At 35.3% G+C, this 17,679-nt stretch overlaps 1 protein-coding gene across 2 annotated transcripts in view; it reads left to right on the forward strand.

Annotated features, from left to right (window-relative positions):
- The first annotated feature begins 1,226 nt into the window (after nt 1–1,226).
- The window catches only part of RPN2 (ribophorin II), a 33,086-nt gene continuing 16,633 nt past the window's right edge, over nt 1,227–17,679 (forward strand). Inside the window, exons 1-9 of one of the 2 annotated variants that reach the window (XM_032217614.1) lie at nt 1,227–1,417; nt 2,733–2,926; nt 7,496–7,591; nt 8,606–8,781; nt 9,286–9,361; nt 10,370–10,504; nt 13,138–13,314; nt 15,563–15,681; nt 16,000–16,105. In XM_032217614.1, the coding sequence (XP_032073505.1) occupies nt 1,405–1,417; nt 2,733–2,926; nt 7,496–7,591; nt 8,606–8,781; nt 9,286–9,361; nt 10,370–10,504; nt 13,138–13,314; nt 15,563–15,681; nt 16,000–16,105 (1,092 nt within the window). In that variant the 5' untranslated portion in view covers nt 1,227–1,404. The remainder of the gene's footprint in view (nt 1,418–2,732; nt 2,927–7,495; nt 7,592–8,605; nt 8,782–9,285; nt 9,362–10,369; nt 10,505–13,137; nt 13,315–15,562; nt 15,682–15,999; nt 16,106–17,679) is intronic. The other variant, XM_032217613.1, reaches the window with a different exon arrangement.

A 17,679-nucleotide genomic window follows, 5' to 3' on the forward strand; every position in this document is an offset into this window, starting at 1 on the left:
AAATATTTCCATAGGGAAAGACAATTTCAATTAAATCCTCACAGATGGGATGCAAAATGGTTCCATCTTTGTTTGTTTGTTTATTTATTTATTTAGTCACTCATGTACAGGATAACAGTGATTAGTGATCAGTTGTGATTTCCAGATTTTTTTCCATTCTGCTCATTGAAACATTGATTAAGCTTAAGTACTAGCCTTAAAGCAGAATTTGCAGTGACTTTAGACTGCAAGTATAAACTGGAGTGCACCATAGTTGGAATATGTCTTCAAGTCTAAATTTGACAACAGGATGCTTCTCATTTATAGTATAATACTGTACAGTACTGTATTAGCATAAACTTTTCAAAAGATATTTATGGACTTATTTATATCCTCTTGTGGAACTTTGAATTCTTCCAGAAGAAACAAAAAATCATTGCCATAAGTGTTTAGCCTTATAGCTAACAATTGCTTCCTAATGGAAGTCAAGTCTTCAAACTTTTGTTCAAGATATTTCATTTAATCAGCTGTATGAACATCAAGACAATTTCAATTAAATCCTCACAGATGGGATGCAAAATGGTTCCATGTTTGTTTGTTTATTTATTTAGTCACTCATGTAGAGGATAACAGGAGTAAGAATAAACATGAATAAGAACACGGGAAATAGGTACAAATAAATGGGGGCAGAAGGACAGGGACGTTATGCACGCTGGTGCGCTTCTGAGGTCTCTTAAATGATGTTTCTAAATATTCTGTATATTTGTTTAGCTATGAGGTCTCTTAAGTCAGTGTTTCTCAACCTTGGCAACTTGAAGATGTCCGGACTTCAACTCCCAGAATTCCCCAGCCAGCGAATTCTGGGAGTTGAAGTCCGGACATCTTCAAGTTGCCAAGGTTGAGAAACACTGTCTTAAGTGATGTCTAAATATTCTGTATACTTGTTTAGCTATGAGGTCAGAGTAGTATGTGACTATTCTGTACTGACCTGTAATAATCTCTCCTCTACAGCCTGCAATTTCCCAACCTGGCCGAAAAACTTCCTCAGTACAGATTTGGAATTGGACCCGCCCCGCACAAAACCATTCCACGACAGGCATGTTTGAATGTGCCTCCTTCGATTTAAAGGATTCGATTGCCAGCCATTCAGCGAACGCCACATCCTTCCTTAAGCTCCGCCCAGTGCCAAAGCCACCGTGTTGGAATGTACCATTCGTGCTGACCAAGGGGAAATGAGCACCAGAGCCGGCGTTCCCATTCTTTAAACTACGTTCCACTCCCACAGGTTGAAAGGAGCGAATCGGTCTGCCTTGTCCAAATATTAATCCTGCTGTTTAAGAGCAAGAGTTACGTCGGGCTAAATAGTACATTCCACAGCTCCGGGCGGAAGTGGGGTCTTCCCTTGGTGTGCAGGCGAGGGGGAAAATGGCGGCCCCGGGTAAGGAGTGTGGTGAGGTGGTGACGGCGTGGAAAGGGATTGTTGCCTTTGCAGTCCTGCTTAGGGAGGGCGAGTAGAGGAGCCCTTTCTGAAGTCTGGGGTGTGAGTTCCCCTTCAGGGAATCTGGGAAAGGGCCTTGGCACGATCAGAATGAATCTTACCTATCATGTCAAGGCTGATAAAAAAAGCTTCACCTGCTGAATACCTACCTGTCAAGCAGTTGAGGAACACAAAGGAGCCTTATTTGGAGCGAAATGCCTCAGTTGTTATTTAAAGCAAGTGGCGATTGTATGCGTTCGTTAAACTTACTCTAAATAGAACTGAGCCTGTTCGCTACTGTAGCATTAACTGAACAGGGTTGATACCCTAAAGGGTTTTTTTTCCCTACAGCATTAATCCTGTACATTTTTATTTTATGTTCCTTGATGCTTTCTGTCAGGTAATTGTGCTTAGGTAATTATGTTCTTTAATATCCTTGTCAGTATGCAGATGTAAATGTAATCTGGTTCAGAAAACACATTCTTGAATATAAAATTGCATTAGAAGATTGTAATAATTTCGGCTTTTTGATCAGTAAGCCTGGTTCGATACCTACCTGGGTTCTGCCACTTTCTTTTGCACAAGATCGATCTCTGTACCATTTAAAATGGGCAAGAAAATTGGGATTAAGTAGCTTGAAAAGTTGTTTGCATTCATTCATTTCTATTTTGTAATGGGGATGAATGAAATTGAAAGGTGATTGATTCTGATGGTCATTTTAAATTAATGGGACTATTTGTATTTGAGACAGAATAGTATTGTCTATCTTCAAGTCCTGTGGCAAACTTTTTTGTATGTCAGTGTCACTTCAGAATGGCTAATTACAAGTCTTGCATTTTCCAAGCTTCTTTGTACTATAGGTGGCAGGAAATTAATTGCAACTGAGATAAAGCAATTTCCCATCTGTCCCCTTTCAACCAATTATGGTATTTGCATTTTTATTTGGGCTAATAAAAACACTCTTTTGTCATTCCACGATATCTAGAAGAACACAGATATTTTTTTAAACAAATCAACTTTAATATTTGCAAATATATTCCTTGTTTTATTGGAAAGGTAGCCTGTTTTAATAAAACTTGTTAACAGTATGTTATGCATGAGCATCAAATTGATTTCTTTAATTATATGTTTTTGACTCTATAATACTTTTTCTCCTTGGGCTAAGGATATCTGAATAGTGTAATGATCCAACTGGATAAAGAAAATTATTCAACAACTAATATATGCACTCAACAATGATATTCACAGGCGTTTATCTTTTCTTGTTTTTTTTCAGGGTATCTTACATTTTTCATTTTGGTCTTAATATCTGTGGACAAGATAGCAGCCTTGACTCCTAGTCATTACCTCACACTGCATGATGTTCAGAGGTTACAAAACTCTTTGGATCGTCCATTTACTGATTTAGAAGGAAGTTATTATACCATCATAGGATTGAATCAATTAGGTGGGAAAGTAGCTGATGAAAAGGTGAGGATATATCTTTGGGACATTCAAAATATTGATGAATTCATGATGAATGAACTGATTATCTGCACATAAATTACTGCAAGCATAAATTTTGCCATCTGCTCTGGGCAAGCAATATTTCTTTCAGGTATACAAATATGTACTTAAGGGGTTGCCAACCTGTGGGCCATGGGCATGCACTGGCTCACCCACACGAGTGTCACTGTGAGTGTCATGGGTGCTCGCAGCCGCGCTTGCGACCCTATTCACACAAGCAGTGTGTGTTTGCGTGCATGTGGACACACATACACCTGCCCATGCCACAAAACCATCTCTTCTTTCCCCTGAAGCTGAAAATTGCCCTCTGACAATGTTGTAGAGCAAAAGACAAACCGAGAAACAATCAATTCTCATAATGATTCAGTAGCGTTCTTATACAGTTTTTATTTCTTAAAACCTTAGAATTCTTACCTGGAAATGTTTATGCTTTAGCCTTATTTTGTTATTTTTATATAAATCTCAATAAGTTACTGAATTTTATTGCAAGTATTTTTAATAAACAAACATGGAACAGCATTAATAAACTTTACATTGATGTCTCTACTTCTGGGAGGGGAACATGGGAGAGACATCAAAAGTAAGAAAAGCAATAAAACCTAAACAAAAATGTATTCTTTTGTATCAGGCAATTGCTTATTTTGAATTCCTCTTGAAATAATTGGCTTATGTATACCTGAACCCTTTCTATTAACATTTTAGGAAATAGAGAAGAAATTATGTATATTATATAATAGATAAAGAAGATATATAAGTAAAGAAATAAAGAACTATCACATTTTAACATGATAATGTAATTTATTATTCACCCATAAAATATATTTGTTTCACTTTTATTCTTCTCTAGCTTCTTTGAGTTGAATTGCCCATATTTTTATTCATCAGTCTCATTCACAGTCACCTTACATTACAGCTTGGAGATCTTTCTATAAGTGTGGAGTACAGAAACTTAAGACTGTAACTTTGTTCATATGATAAGCATCTTCTTAATTTTTATAAGGCAAAAGCAAGAAAAACTAGAAGTAGCCAATATGTATATATAAAAGAACTGTGTTGTAATTAACAATATGTTTGATTAGGGAGATCAAGGTTCAAAGCCCAGCTCAGTCATAATACTCAACAGATGAAATTGAATGACAGGATTGTTGAACACCGTGACAATAAAAGGTGAAATGCGGTGGTGTACTTGCTGGTTTTGGAACGAACATAACCTATTATATACTATTTTGTATCATCCTGATTTAGGTTAATTAGGAATTAGCTATGTATTATTTATTTTTAAAATGGAATGAATCTGCCTTATGTTGAGTCAGAATGGTGTTCAGTTTATGAGTATTGTCTATATTGGTAATGTTCCTTCATGGTTTCATACAAGGTTTTTCTGGAAATAATAGAAATAGAAATTGATATTCTTCATGCAGAATATATTCTTCTCTCCAAGACTAATGCCTATTCCTGCTGCTCATATCTTCTACAAAATATTTTAATCCAGCTATATGTGTTCTATTATTATTATTATCGCAACAACAGAATTGTATCACAGCGGCCAGTTGTTTCGCCGGATTTGGCATTGATTACTAGTCGGGCCCCACCCAGGGGCCTAGGACGTCGTAATGTATTTTCGTAATATGCATGCAGATCCAAGCAGTGCGGCTTTTTGCATTTGACTGATGGTGATTTTGTCAATTTTTAACTGTTTTAAATGTAATTCCAGTGCTTTTGGAATAGCACCCAGTGTGCTGATTATCACTGCTGCTTTGTGCCATAATCGTTGGATTTCGATTTTTAAGTCCTGGTATTTCGCGATTTTTTTCATATTCCTTCTCGTCGACCCTGCTATTACCTGGTATTGCGATGTCTATGATTGTAACCTTATTTTTCTCAACCAGTGTGATGTCTGGTGTATTTTGCGCCAGTATTTTGTCTGTTTGTATGCGGAAATCCCACAAGATCTTGACCATCTTATTTTCGGTGACTTTTTCGGGCTGATGTTCCCACTAGTTTGTTGCTGTTTTAATATTATAATTTTTGCACAAATTCCAATGGATCAATTGTGCCGCAATTTATAATCAGTCTGCATGATTTTTTTAAAGTAGCTGAGTATGTGATCAACAGTTTCATCAGCTTCTTTGCAAAGTCTGCATTTGGCATCATCAGAGGATTTTTTGATTTTGGCCTTAATGGCATTTGTGCAGATAGCTTGCACAGCCAGGATTAGTTACTCTGTTTCTTTCTTTAATGTACCTGCTGTTAACCATAACCAAGTTTTCTCACTGTCCACTTTATCTTTTATTTTTTCCAGAAATTGGCCATGCAGTGCTTTGTTCTGCCAACTCTCCATTCTTGATTTTATCACATCTTTTCTGTATTCTTGTTTCGTCTGTTGGGCCTTCAGTAGATTTTTGTTCTTTACTTCGATTAATAGATGTTCTTGACTTTCTTTTAAATAACCAGCCAGTGCATGTTTTTCTTCTTCAACTATTTGCTTCACTTGTAATAATCCTCTGCCACCTGATTTTCGGGGCAGGCATAGTCTATCAGTATCATCACGTGGATGTAAACTGTAGTGCATTGTCATTAGTTTCCTGGTTTTTCGGTCCAAAATGTCCAAATCAGCTTGTGTCCAGTTAACTATACCAGCTGTGTATCTTATAATTGATATTGCCCAGGTATTTATGGCCTTGATTGTATTTCCACCATTCAATTTAGATTTCAAAATTTTCCTAACTCTGTTGGTATACTCTCTCCTGACAATAGTTTTTATTTCTCCATGCTTGATGTTATCCAACTGCAGAATGCCTAAGTATTTGTAGGCTTCATTTTCATTTAATTAGTTGGCCATTGGGTGGTTCAATTCCCACACATGTAGTGATTTTGCCCCTTTTTATGGATACAGTGGGGCATTTTTCCATGCCAAACTGCATTGAAATATCGGTGCTGAATACTCGGACTGTGTTTGTCAGTGATTGGGTTTCTATTTCTGACTTTCCATAGAGTTTCAAATCATCCATATATAATAAATGTGAAATTTTTTCAGCTTCTTTGGCTGTTTGATAGCCTAATTTCATATTTTTTTTAAGGTTACTGATAGTGGGATCATTGCGATGATGAAGAGAAGAGGTGAAAGTGAATCACCCTGGAAAATTCCTTGCTTGATATTAAACATTCCGTAGTTCTCATTCTCTACTGCCAACTCAGTTCTCCATTGTTTCATCGCCTTTTCAGTAAAGGATATAATATTTTTGCTAATGCCAATTGTTTCTAAGCATTTTATGATCCAACTATGTCGAATGCCTTTTTGTAATCAATCCAGACCATATTCAAGTTCGTTTTTCTGTTCTTACAATTTTCTAATATCATTTTATCAATTAGGAGCTGATCTTTTGTGCCCCTGCTCCTTCTTTTCTTGCTTTTTTGCTCTACTGGCAAGATGTTGTTTGTTTCCAAATAATCCATAATGTTATCTGCAATAATGCCTGTGAGTAATTTAAAGGTTGTTGGCAAGCATGTTATTGGTCTGTAGTTTTCAGGTGTTGTTCCTTTAGTTGCATCTTTCTGAATCAAGTATGTTTTTCCAGTTGTCAACCATTCATCAATTTGGCCATTTTGTAAAATTTCATTCAGTTGTCTGGCCAATATTGCATGTAAAATTGTTGTTGTTGTTATTTCAGACAGATAATTTATGTATGAGTTTGAACATTTATAATTCTTTCTGGATTTAGCAATAGAGTTCCTCCAATAGATGGTGCTAACACTTCATTTGCTGCCTATTTTTTTATTATCTAACTAGGACAATTTGCACTTTTATCAGTTATTTTAATTAAACCCATAAAAGAATCTCAGCCTTCTTAACTGTCTGGCTTGGATGTTACACAGGGTCAGTATTATTTAGTATTTGGATGAGAGACCTCCAGGGAAAACCAGATTACAGACTACATGAGAAACTTTCAAAAAGTTTGTAATAGTGAATTACTTCTAAGTGGCTGCCCAGGGAGCAATATGGACAATATATCAGTAAAGTCACTAGGAATTGAAAGAGTTTTTTTTAACTTGATAAATATCTATCTCTGATTTAGTGTAATTGCCTTGTGGCTACCACTTATAAGAACTAGAAAAATGCCTTCCTTCCTTACATCCAGTATTATTTTTTGTTACCTTCCTAAATCAGGTACTCCATGTTTTACTAAGAATTTATCTGTTATGTACTGAAAATATTTTATAGATGCCTGTGCTTGTTTCCATAGATAAAACGCCTCATGTCTTTGAGAATGAAGGAGCAAAGCAGGCTGTAATATAAGCAAGAAAGGGAATAGAAAAGGAACTTGTCTTTTCATTTTTTTGTTATTGTAGTGGAAGGAAATAAATGAATTATGAACTATCTTATACCATATCTCATTGTGTATATCTAGCCTGGTATTAGCTTTTTTTACAAAACAAAATTGGTAAGATTTTCCCTGGTAAATAACTCGAACATTACATTTAGCATGTGCTAATTGCCTTAATTATTTAATTCCAACTTTTTTTTCTTAATAGGCTGCTTGCAATTTTATAAAAACTAAATTGGACCCTGATAGTATTGATTCCCTCTTCTATGCTGCACAGGGAAGTCAGGCACTAGCTGGATGTGAGGTAAGTTCATTTTTTACAGGAAAAATATGTTCTTTTGTACAAATGTTTCATCTGTTTGTCTTATGATTAATTTTACAACATCTTTTTCCAAGTCATCTGTTTGTAGACTAAAATAAGCAGTTATTAAATAGCATTATAGCAGAAGGCAGATTATTTAACCTGTTTTAAGCAATCTGACAGTGCAAATTAAACCATTAGGGCTTCAAAATAAAATTAGGTATATTTTTGTTCTATGTGGGATAGAGTTTCTATTTATGTAGTTAATATTCTTATAATTGACTATTTCTGAGTAGCTGAAAGTGACTTATATGTGATGCTGGATTATTTTCAACTAAGCTATTTATAAGCAGAAATGTATGATATGCATTCAATTTATGGGAGGGCAGTTTACTGGTTTCTTATTTTTGCAGAACCAGAGCTGTCTCTAAGTGGTTAGTTGTGATTTCCAGATTTTCTTCCATTCTGCTCATTGAAACATTGATTAAGCTAAAGTACTAGCCTTAAAGCAGAATTTGCAGTGACATTAGACTGCAAGTATAAACTGGAGTGCACCATAGTTGGAATATGTCTTTTGTTCAAGATATTACGTTTAATCAGCTGTATGAACATCAGTCTCAATTCTCTCTGTACATCCAAAATAGTACTGTTCATTTATAGAGGTCAGTATCATTAGGTTTTGAAGAACCTAAAGTTAGGATGTAAACAGTAGTATAAATAGAATCCCTGGGTTCAATCCCTTGTCCTCCAGTTAAAGACATCACATAATAATAAATGGGAAAGATCTCTGCCTGAAATTCAGGAGTTGTACATCAGAATGGATAGTACAGTAGTCTGATTTATATATATATTGTCATTGTACAAAATAAATACAATGAAATTTGGCATGTCAGAGTTTTGTTTCTTAATTTGGAGGAGTTTGAAGACTTGACTTCCATTAGGAAGCAATTGTTAGCTGTAAGGCTAAACACTTATGGCAATGATTTATGTATACTGCATTTAGTGTATTATTCCTAGATTGCAATTTCAAATGAAACCAGGGAATTGCTACTTGAAGCTATCAGTGAAGATTCTTCGATTACCCAGATTTATCATGCTGTTGGAGCCCTGAATGGTTTTGGGCTTCCTCTCGCTTCCCAAGAAGCCCTAACTGCACTCACTTCTCGTCTTAGCAAAGAAGAAAACATCTTGGCGTAAGTGTTTATCTTGAGGATCACTCAGAGAAACATTTGGAACACCAAAGCTAGGCTGCTGTGTTGTTATTTACTTCTGCATTATAGGTTTTTTTTCTCTTCAGATGAACTGAGTTATTTAATAAGGTCTAATTTACTGACACTTATGTAACTTATGTCACATGGTTTAACGAGCCATAAGCATGGAACAGAATTGGGAATATAATTGGATTACTGTACATTGAAGCTTTGGGGATTGATGAACTTCTGACTTAGCTATTCATAGAAATGTTAATTATCACACCTGGATGTTAGAATTCGGAAACTGCTACAGTTTCTAATCTAGGAAAATAAAATTGACTTTAATCAAATCATACAACTTTTTAGTAACATTTTATGCAAACTTTTTTACCAAATGAATCCAAATTTGTTAGTGCTGTTTTAATGGATATTCATGTTTCATACTTCTGAGATCAATCCTCTTGTAATTGGTAGGATCATATATTATGGTTTCTGTTGTTTCAGAACAATTCAGGCTTTGCAGACTGCATCCTATTTGTCACAGCAGGCAGATTTAAGAAGTATTGTGGAAGAAATAGAGGTTTGTTTTAGATTTATTCGTTATACTGTGCCCTTCTGCTTTATTCTCATCTAACTAACCATATAAAATATATTAAAACAATTTTTAAAGCAATATACAGGTAGTCCTTGACTTACAACAATTTATTTAGTGACTGTTCAAAGTTACAGCAGCACTGAAAAAAGTGACTTACGACCATTTTTCCCACAAACATTGCAGCATCTTCCTGGTCATGTAATCAGAATTCAGAAGCTTGGCGACTGACAGTTGCCATGTCCCAGGGTCATGTGATCCCTTTTGCAATCATCTAATGAACAAAGTCAATGGGGAAGCCAGGTTCACTTAATAACTGTGTTGCAAACTTGACAACTGCAGAAATTCACTCAACAACTGTGGCACAAAAGGTTGTAAAATGGGGCAAAACTCGTTTAACAAATGTCTCACTTACAGGACTACCTTTAACTATATTTTAAATATCAACAATATTCTTAGAGCAGTAAAAGAATAAATGGCACGCAAGTCTCAAATACTCATCTTTTTTCATGAATCCATGCCACCAGATCAAAAGGTTGACAAATTTTTCTTTCAAAAACTATATTTCAAAGAGGTGGGGATACCTACCAGTTAGTGTCAGAGGGATGCAAAAAGAGGTCTAACTTTCATTTTCTCTGTCTTTTCATTATCCATATTTTAATTATTTTTGCCCCCTCACTCTCACAAAGTCCATCCATTATAGAGTTAGGGTGCTTAAGATTGTTGCTGTCCTGTCCTATTCTCAGTTCCCACTGCATTTTTTTTGCTGTGTTTGCATTTAATATTCAGGTTCTTTTCTGCACTGAGTTCTATTCATTCTTTAGAATCAGAATAACCTTTTCTTCAGTTGATGTTCCCTAGATATGAAAATAATATCCAAATATTAATAAGGTGAAAAGAAAAAAGGCAGCAAAACTCCTGGGTATGGGAGGACATGCTGTATATTATTAGATGGATGAAATAAGTGTAAAATTATTTGCTGTGATCTTTTTGTAGGATCTTGTTGCACGCTTGGATGATTTAGGAGGAGTGTATCTACAATTTGAAGAAGGGCTTGAAGCAACTGCATTATTTGTAGCCGCCACTTACAGACTCTCAGATCATGTTGGCACTGAGCCAGCAATAAAAGAAGTAGGTAACTTGGAACATGCTGTGGTAATGATTTAAAATAAAAAACTATAAATTCAAAGCTGAATTTGGACTATTGCAAGATGTAAATGGGTTCACAAACTAATAATAATTTCTATTGTAAGATAATATTTTGAGTGCTTGGCAACTGGCTCACATTTCCACATCCCATGCTCCTGTGGTCTTAATTTTGAGCATTTGGGGGAAACAGCTATGGCATTTGCTTAAGCACTGCTGCAAAAAAGGTCATAAGACTTATGACCATTATTCCGGGATCAATTATGGTTGTAAATTGAAGAGCTGTTGTAAGACAAATATACATGATCTCCATACTGAATTTACATTCTCAACCAAAAAAGGAGGGTTTAAAAAAATGAGTACTCCTCCTCTAAATTCTGTAGGTAACAAATAGGCACACCACTATAAGATGTTAAGATGGTAATATAGTACATAATAGCCCTAGGCCTCACAGTGTATGGTACTGCCTGCCTCTTAAATCCATCATCTTGTTCTTGCTTCTTGTTTGGAAAGAAGAGAAAAATAACTCTGTTAAGCTCTGCTCTGGGTTGCACTTAATACAAATAGTTTATTTTTATGCTCTTACCTTAATTCTGAAGTTAAATAATTTCAACATCATATATGGGAAAACTGCTACAGTCTCAGAGTTATGGCAACTGGATTTCTTTTCTTTTTGGTTGAAAGCAGCAAAAAGTTTCAAACCAAAAAGAAAAAAAGTCCAATTGCCATGATTCAATTTCCAGACAACTGTGTCTAGATGACTGAGAATCTTCGTCAATCTTCAGTCACTGTTTGGAGTCCTCCTGCATCTTTAAAACATAAAGCAATCAGATAAAAACTGTATGCAGGCAAAGGTTTCCCAAAAAAGATATAAAATGTTAATTATCTAGGGTGCAGTGAAAAGTTACACAGTTGGTAAAATTGACATATAAAATTGACAGATACAAGTTTAAATTTTATGGGAAAGTCAATAATTACAGGAAAACTAGAAAGTGTTTATAATCTGTAGGAATACTGAGTTATTCTGGCTCGGATGTCAGGTGTGATTAGGCTACTCACAATGACAGGAAGGAAACAGTGAATTTAACAAATTGAAAGAAAGAAATTTAATATATCTCAGGTAAAAGCATTAACTAATGGGCTGCATCAGATGACCTTATAATGTGGAGAAAGATTCAAGTTATTTATGAAACTTTTTAAATGTCATCTTCAAAAAAAAGTCTTTTGTCTTGACAGTTAACGGCTAGTCACAAAATTATGTTTTGCTGAACTGAAAATATAATTAGTGCCTATTATTTCCAATTAGTATTGGGAATGTGTAATGGACTAGAAAGGTCTCAAGTCTATTTCCTCTTTTTAAGAATTGTTGCAAAAACAATACTTTCTAAATCACATCTTTAAACATTAGTCAGGTGAATCTAAAGTGATGTGTTATAGACTGCTTGTCATAAAGTGTTTTTAAAAATACCAAACTCCCAAATTGGCCCAATTAAAAGTAATTATTTGGTGTGAGTTGTGCATTGTGTTGTCAGGAACTCTGAATTTTTTTAATATATAGAAATTGTGTTAATAAATTCTATTTCATAGGAGAAATTAAAACTGCTTGAGGTTATTGTAATTTATTAGTGATTTATTGTAATTGTTATTGTAATCTGCCTATTTATATGGGCATGTTTTTATATGATTCCACAGAAAGAATTAAGTTTGACAAATTTTCAAACCAGCGACAATGCTTTTAATGGGATGGGATGTTTTGATTAGGTACCTAAAATAGAGGTAAAAATAATCTCTCCAGCTTTTCTTTATAACAAGAATAACAAAATCTCTTTGTTTGAAGAATATGGACAAATGGGATTCAAAATTAGTAACACCCTCTTCTCAAAAGGTTCCCAAACCTTTTCTTTTCCTTACAGTCTTTTTTAAAATGTCTCAGAAATCATGATTACTATGCCCTATGCAAACATTGCTCCTCCAGCTGCTTTGAGACACGCCAAATCATTGGTCCTCTGAGTGACAGCACTTTCTCTTTCTGAGTACAGAAACTTAGCTACTCATTTAGATTTACATGATAATCTCTGTCTTTTTGAGTAGAACCTGTATGTCTGAGAGAAGTAATAAGTACCATTAATCTATAAAAACAGGACAAACTACTGAATATTTATCCTATTGAGCGTTTAAAATATATGTTAAGGTAATTGTCCCAGTACTATTTGAAGTCCATTATAAATCCATTTTAAAGTTGCTGTTGACTGCAATCTATTGTCAAATTTTCTGGTTAACCATATATGTAAAAAATTTGACAGTGATTTTATTAACATACGCGACAACCTCCACAAAAAAAATTTTGTTAGTGTATTCCTAGCCTCATACTGGATCACCAGTATATGCTTGTTTTCTGTTTATGAATTAGCTGTCTATCAAGGTAATGGGAAGACTAAGCAATAATAAATATTTCATGTAATGAAGATTTAATGATACGTTTAGAAATTTGACTAAATGATTTGCTGTATATAATATAGCTTTTTAATTTTTCCTCTTTTTCCATAGTTCCTTTCTTTTTGTCTCTTAAAACAATAAAATGCTGAAACCAATTTTTTCTTATTATTTTTTATTTTAAGGATCAGCTCATCCTCCTGATGAATGCAGTTTTCAGCAAGAAAAACTTTGAGATTCTTTCAGAAGCATTCAGTGTAGCTTGTGCTGCAGCCTCCCTTTCCCAGAATCGTTACCATCTGCCAGTCATTGCTGTGACTGAGGGACCTGCTGCAGTTTCTCACCATCAGCCAATACTCACGGTCAGTGGCTGCACCAAGAGTGTCTTAATGCCTGAAGTAGAAAGTGAAAATATTTGCATTGGGAAGATAATACAAAAACTGGTTGTTAAAGCGGCGGTGACTGACATTTTCTGGAACCAATCTATCCTCTAATAATGAGCCGGGAACCAAAAATTAATTTCAGAATATTTTATAGAATGCATATTATAAAATGCCAAGTCATGTCTGGGGAATTGCATTAAAAAAAACAATGAGAGACTTAAAAATATAGAATGTCTTTCCCATGCAACTATTATTTTTCCCCTTTGGAGTTAAACTGAGCAGAATCTTACAGTACAGCTTGAACTGAATTTAGGAAAGCTACCAAGAAGCAAATAAAATTAATTTGTGCTGTACCCTGCTAATAGATCACTGCTTGGTGATCAGTAAAAAAGATAGCATCGTACGATTAATGATTTCAGGTATAAACTCAGAAGCCTCTTAATGGATAGTTCATTAATAGATGCCAATGACCCTTTAGAATTCCTCTTTAAATAGGTTAAGAATAGACAGCAATAGTTCTCTCACTCCTTTTAAGCTTGAATTCCCAGTGGCCCAGACAGAATGACCAATACTAGAAGTTACACATCTACCATTGAAGAAATACAATTTATATTTTAGGCTTGCTGCTCGAAAATAATTCCTGCATATTAATTTTAAGTGAGGTGAAGTAAATTCCTAAAGGAGGGGCGGGTAGAGGCTGATCAAACCACCTGGGTCAAGATGTCCCACAATGGGGTTGCTATTACTGAGAAGTTCCAAAAGTGCTTTTTCAAGAGGCAACTGGACTTTCTGGTTTTTCTTTGAAGATATTTGCTTCTCATCCAAGAAACTACTTCAGCTCTGAAGCTTCTTGGATGAGAAGCAAAACATCTTCAAAGAAAAAAAAACCAGAAAGTTCAATTGTCTCTTGAAAGAGCACCTTTAGGACAACCATGACCTGGATGACTGATCTCCAGAGATAGACTTTTACTGAGAAGGTCTGCTTTCTAGTCAAATCCTTAAATTCCTAAGGTGGTTTTAGGTGTCCCTTCTATTTTTGTAATGGTTTTTAGTTTTTATATTTTGAGTTATTCTAGACTCTTTTGGTTTGCCATGTCCATTCTTTAATATTGATTTAGATTGGTGCAGTTTATAAATCTTGTAAAATTTATATTTATTGCTCATTAAAAACACTATTGTCAATTTTAAAAGCTCCTCTCAACCCAAGTTTCTCCAAAGCAATTTGGATAAAAATACCAAACCAGTAAATTTAAGAATGAATGCTATCTTCTGTGAATAAACCAAGGTTGGTACAGTCAGCTGCACCAGAAGTTATGTACAGTGTTAATAATGCATTGTTATACAACAGTGGACCATGGAGCAAAATAGAGCATTAAGAAAGCAGCTGTCAGCCTCATCATCCATTTTATAGGTTATTATCTTAGCTGTTGGAGATCTATTGTGAAAGACTAGGAGCATCACAGCTGTCTGGGCCTGTGCCCATTACAAAGTCATTACTATCAAATATACCAAGATCTGAGTTTCTTGGTAGCTGGTAATTTCTTAAAGATGTGATACAATTTGGTCTAGTGGTTAAGACACCAGTCTTTAAACCAGAACACTGAATTCTAGTCCTACCTTACACCCAGCTGGGTGACTTTGGATCAGTCACACTCTGTCAGCCCAACTCGACTCACAGGGTTGTTGTAGGAAAAATAGGAGGAGGAGGAGGCGTGTTAAATAATGTTTGCCACCTTGAGTTAGTTATAAAAAATAATAAAGGTGGGGTAAAAAAGAAAAATATATGTCTTGTGGAAGCTGGCTTTTTTTTCTCATTTCATCACAGAGATAACTTTGAAGTACACAAAATGTATGTTTGGAACGATAAGTGTGAGAGAATGAAGCTGGAAAATTGAATTATGTGTCTTACCTGTCTAAACTCTTACAGTCTTGAGGTACAACATATCCTCTTAGTTGATGGATACAAGGAAAACAGTATTTTTAAATATAGGCTATATTTAGGCTACACTATATGATTTAAATTTAAATAACAAGACTTAAAGCTATAACAAGGAATTAATTAGATGTAGTTTTTGGAAGATGGCCAGAAATAATATCTGAAGTAAAACAAACAGAAGATCGTCAGGACTTCTCCATAACTTTGTCTTTTCCTAGAATTTGTTATTTCGCTGATAGTCTTCATATATGAGGAGGAACAATAATTTTACAAATCTTTTACATTCTTTAGCTTAAAGTGACAAACGTGATGTCACAGCCACTAACCCAAGCAACTGTAACCTTGGATCACGTAAAGTCTGTTGCAACTAAAGCCACCGTCCTTCAACAGTCTACTTTTTCTCTGTCTGGGTAAGCAGAATATTGTTTTTCAAAACTTTTGTTCTTCATTTTCAGCTTGGAAGATCCCCATTCTTCCCAAGAATGTGGAAAGCATGGAGAGATGAAAAATAGATATGCATCCAGTAATGCTCATGAATAGCTCACTCTTTTTGACATTTGGAATTCATAGTTTTTGTTTCCAAATAGTATCTTGTGACTTCATTCTGTTCCCTTGCTGTTGTGAGCCACTGTTATAAGCAAGTGCATCCTGCTTCTGGCATTTTTAATAATTGCTATGTATATGACAATCAATTTTCTGCAAATTTACAGCTATACTTTTATTAACAGAGACGTCTTTGAGCTGAATTTCATGAGTGTCAAGCCTGCTAGCGGCTATTATGATTTTACAATCACTATTAATGGAGATAGTCGGTTTATAGCAAACAAAGTTGAGGTAGGTATATATTCTAAGCCCTTTTTTATTCTGGGAAGGAACTTGTTCATTACAGCTATTTTGACTCTTGTTAGTTGAAAAATACTTATTTTTGTCAACATATAATTTGTTGCAGAATCCAATCTAGTTGGTCACCAGGACCAGAGGTTTTGTCTTCCGAGCTTTTGTGCTGGAGCTGATCTTCAGAGAACTTCTCTCTGGTCATTAGAAGCTAGAGAGAAGTTCCATGGGTTGGCTCCAGCACACGTCTGAAAGCTTGGAAGACAAAACCTCTGGTCCCAGTGACTGGATTCTGCAATATTATCCTGTGACACATATAGTCAACCCTTCATTCATTTCATTTGTTTTTCATGGGTTGTTGTGTTGTTTTTTTAATTTACGTAGTTGTCCATGGAGTATGTCCTTTCCTTCTCCCTTCCCAAATAACTGTTACCATAATACTAGGCTTTGTATCAGAATGTGTGATGGTCAGACTCTGAAGGCCTGTGCATAAAAAATTTCCTGGGACAAAAAAATATGTTCCATCGAATGGATAGGGAGAACAATAAAATGAGTGTAACTGATGTGATTATATTATATTTTAATAAATATTTTAAATTATTGGCTTTTTTGTAGAGGCAAACATCCACCCTGGACTTGGCAAACAAAGGTTCATACCAACCATACCCTAATTTTCTCACATTCACTGTATCTCACATATACCACTTTCAGAAAGACATTCAGTATTTTGTCTTATTAAGAGGTAGCCTCATATTACTTTGCTTTGCTCTTGCAAAAAGACCAAGCTAGGGTATCCTGTTCATGCTTTAAATATATATATATATATATATATATATAGCCTGTATTTGGGGAATGTGTAACTGTTATCCTGTTTCTTCTATTCAGCATCGATATGATTGCATCCCATATTTACTAGAATTTGTTTAATTAAAAATTAGTTTTACGAAACAACTAGCCACGTGCAAACTGCATGCTAGCTAGCCATCTGCAACATACATTGTAAGAAGGGAGTTGATATAGTTAAGAATCCAGATCTAGGCTTCATCATTCTTGGCAGTCTGTGATGCTTTGGGGTTAAGAGCTTCCCTTCTGAAAACTACTCCCTATTGTCAGATAGGCAGAATTTCCCTGTCTTCCCTTGTACTAGGATCTCTGTAAAGTGAAGCAGAGCCCTGTGTTGAGCCCTAGAAGAATAAAGGAGAGGTCCAGCTGCCTATCTGCTTCAGAATGACAGAGCAGGGCTTGTAGCTGCTCCTTCTTGAGTGTCTACAAGTTTGACTTATTCATCTGGAACTCCTGCAGGCATGGCTCATGTGGTTGGAAGGGGCTCAGTTGTAACCAGCTTAGCAGGTCATTCTATTCCCCTCCCCCTGCTTTAAAATAAATATATATAGACAGAATAAAAAAAAACCTTGGATGTTTATCTCCTGCTCATTATTAAGGGTTAATTTTGGGTGGAGAGACATTTTTTCTGACAAGGCTAACTGTTTTCCTGAGGAGCTCAGTGGATGAAGGTATGTGCAAAATGGTCACTATTTTTCTAAATTTTCAAGACAACCTTAAAGGGTTATTTT

This window comes from Thamnophis elegans, chromosome 5 (assembly GCF_009769535.1).
Source record: "Thamnophis elegans isolate rThaEle1 chromosome 5, rThaEle1.pri, whole genome shotgun sequence".
NCBI classification, from domain to species: Eukaryota; Metazoa; Chordata; class Lepidosauria; order Squamata; family Colubridae; genus Thamnophis; species Thamnophis elegans.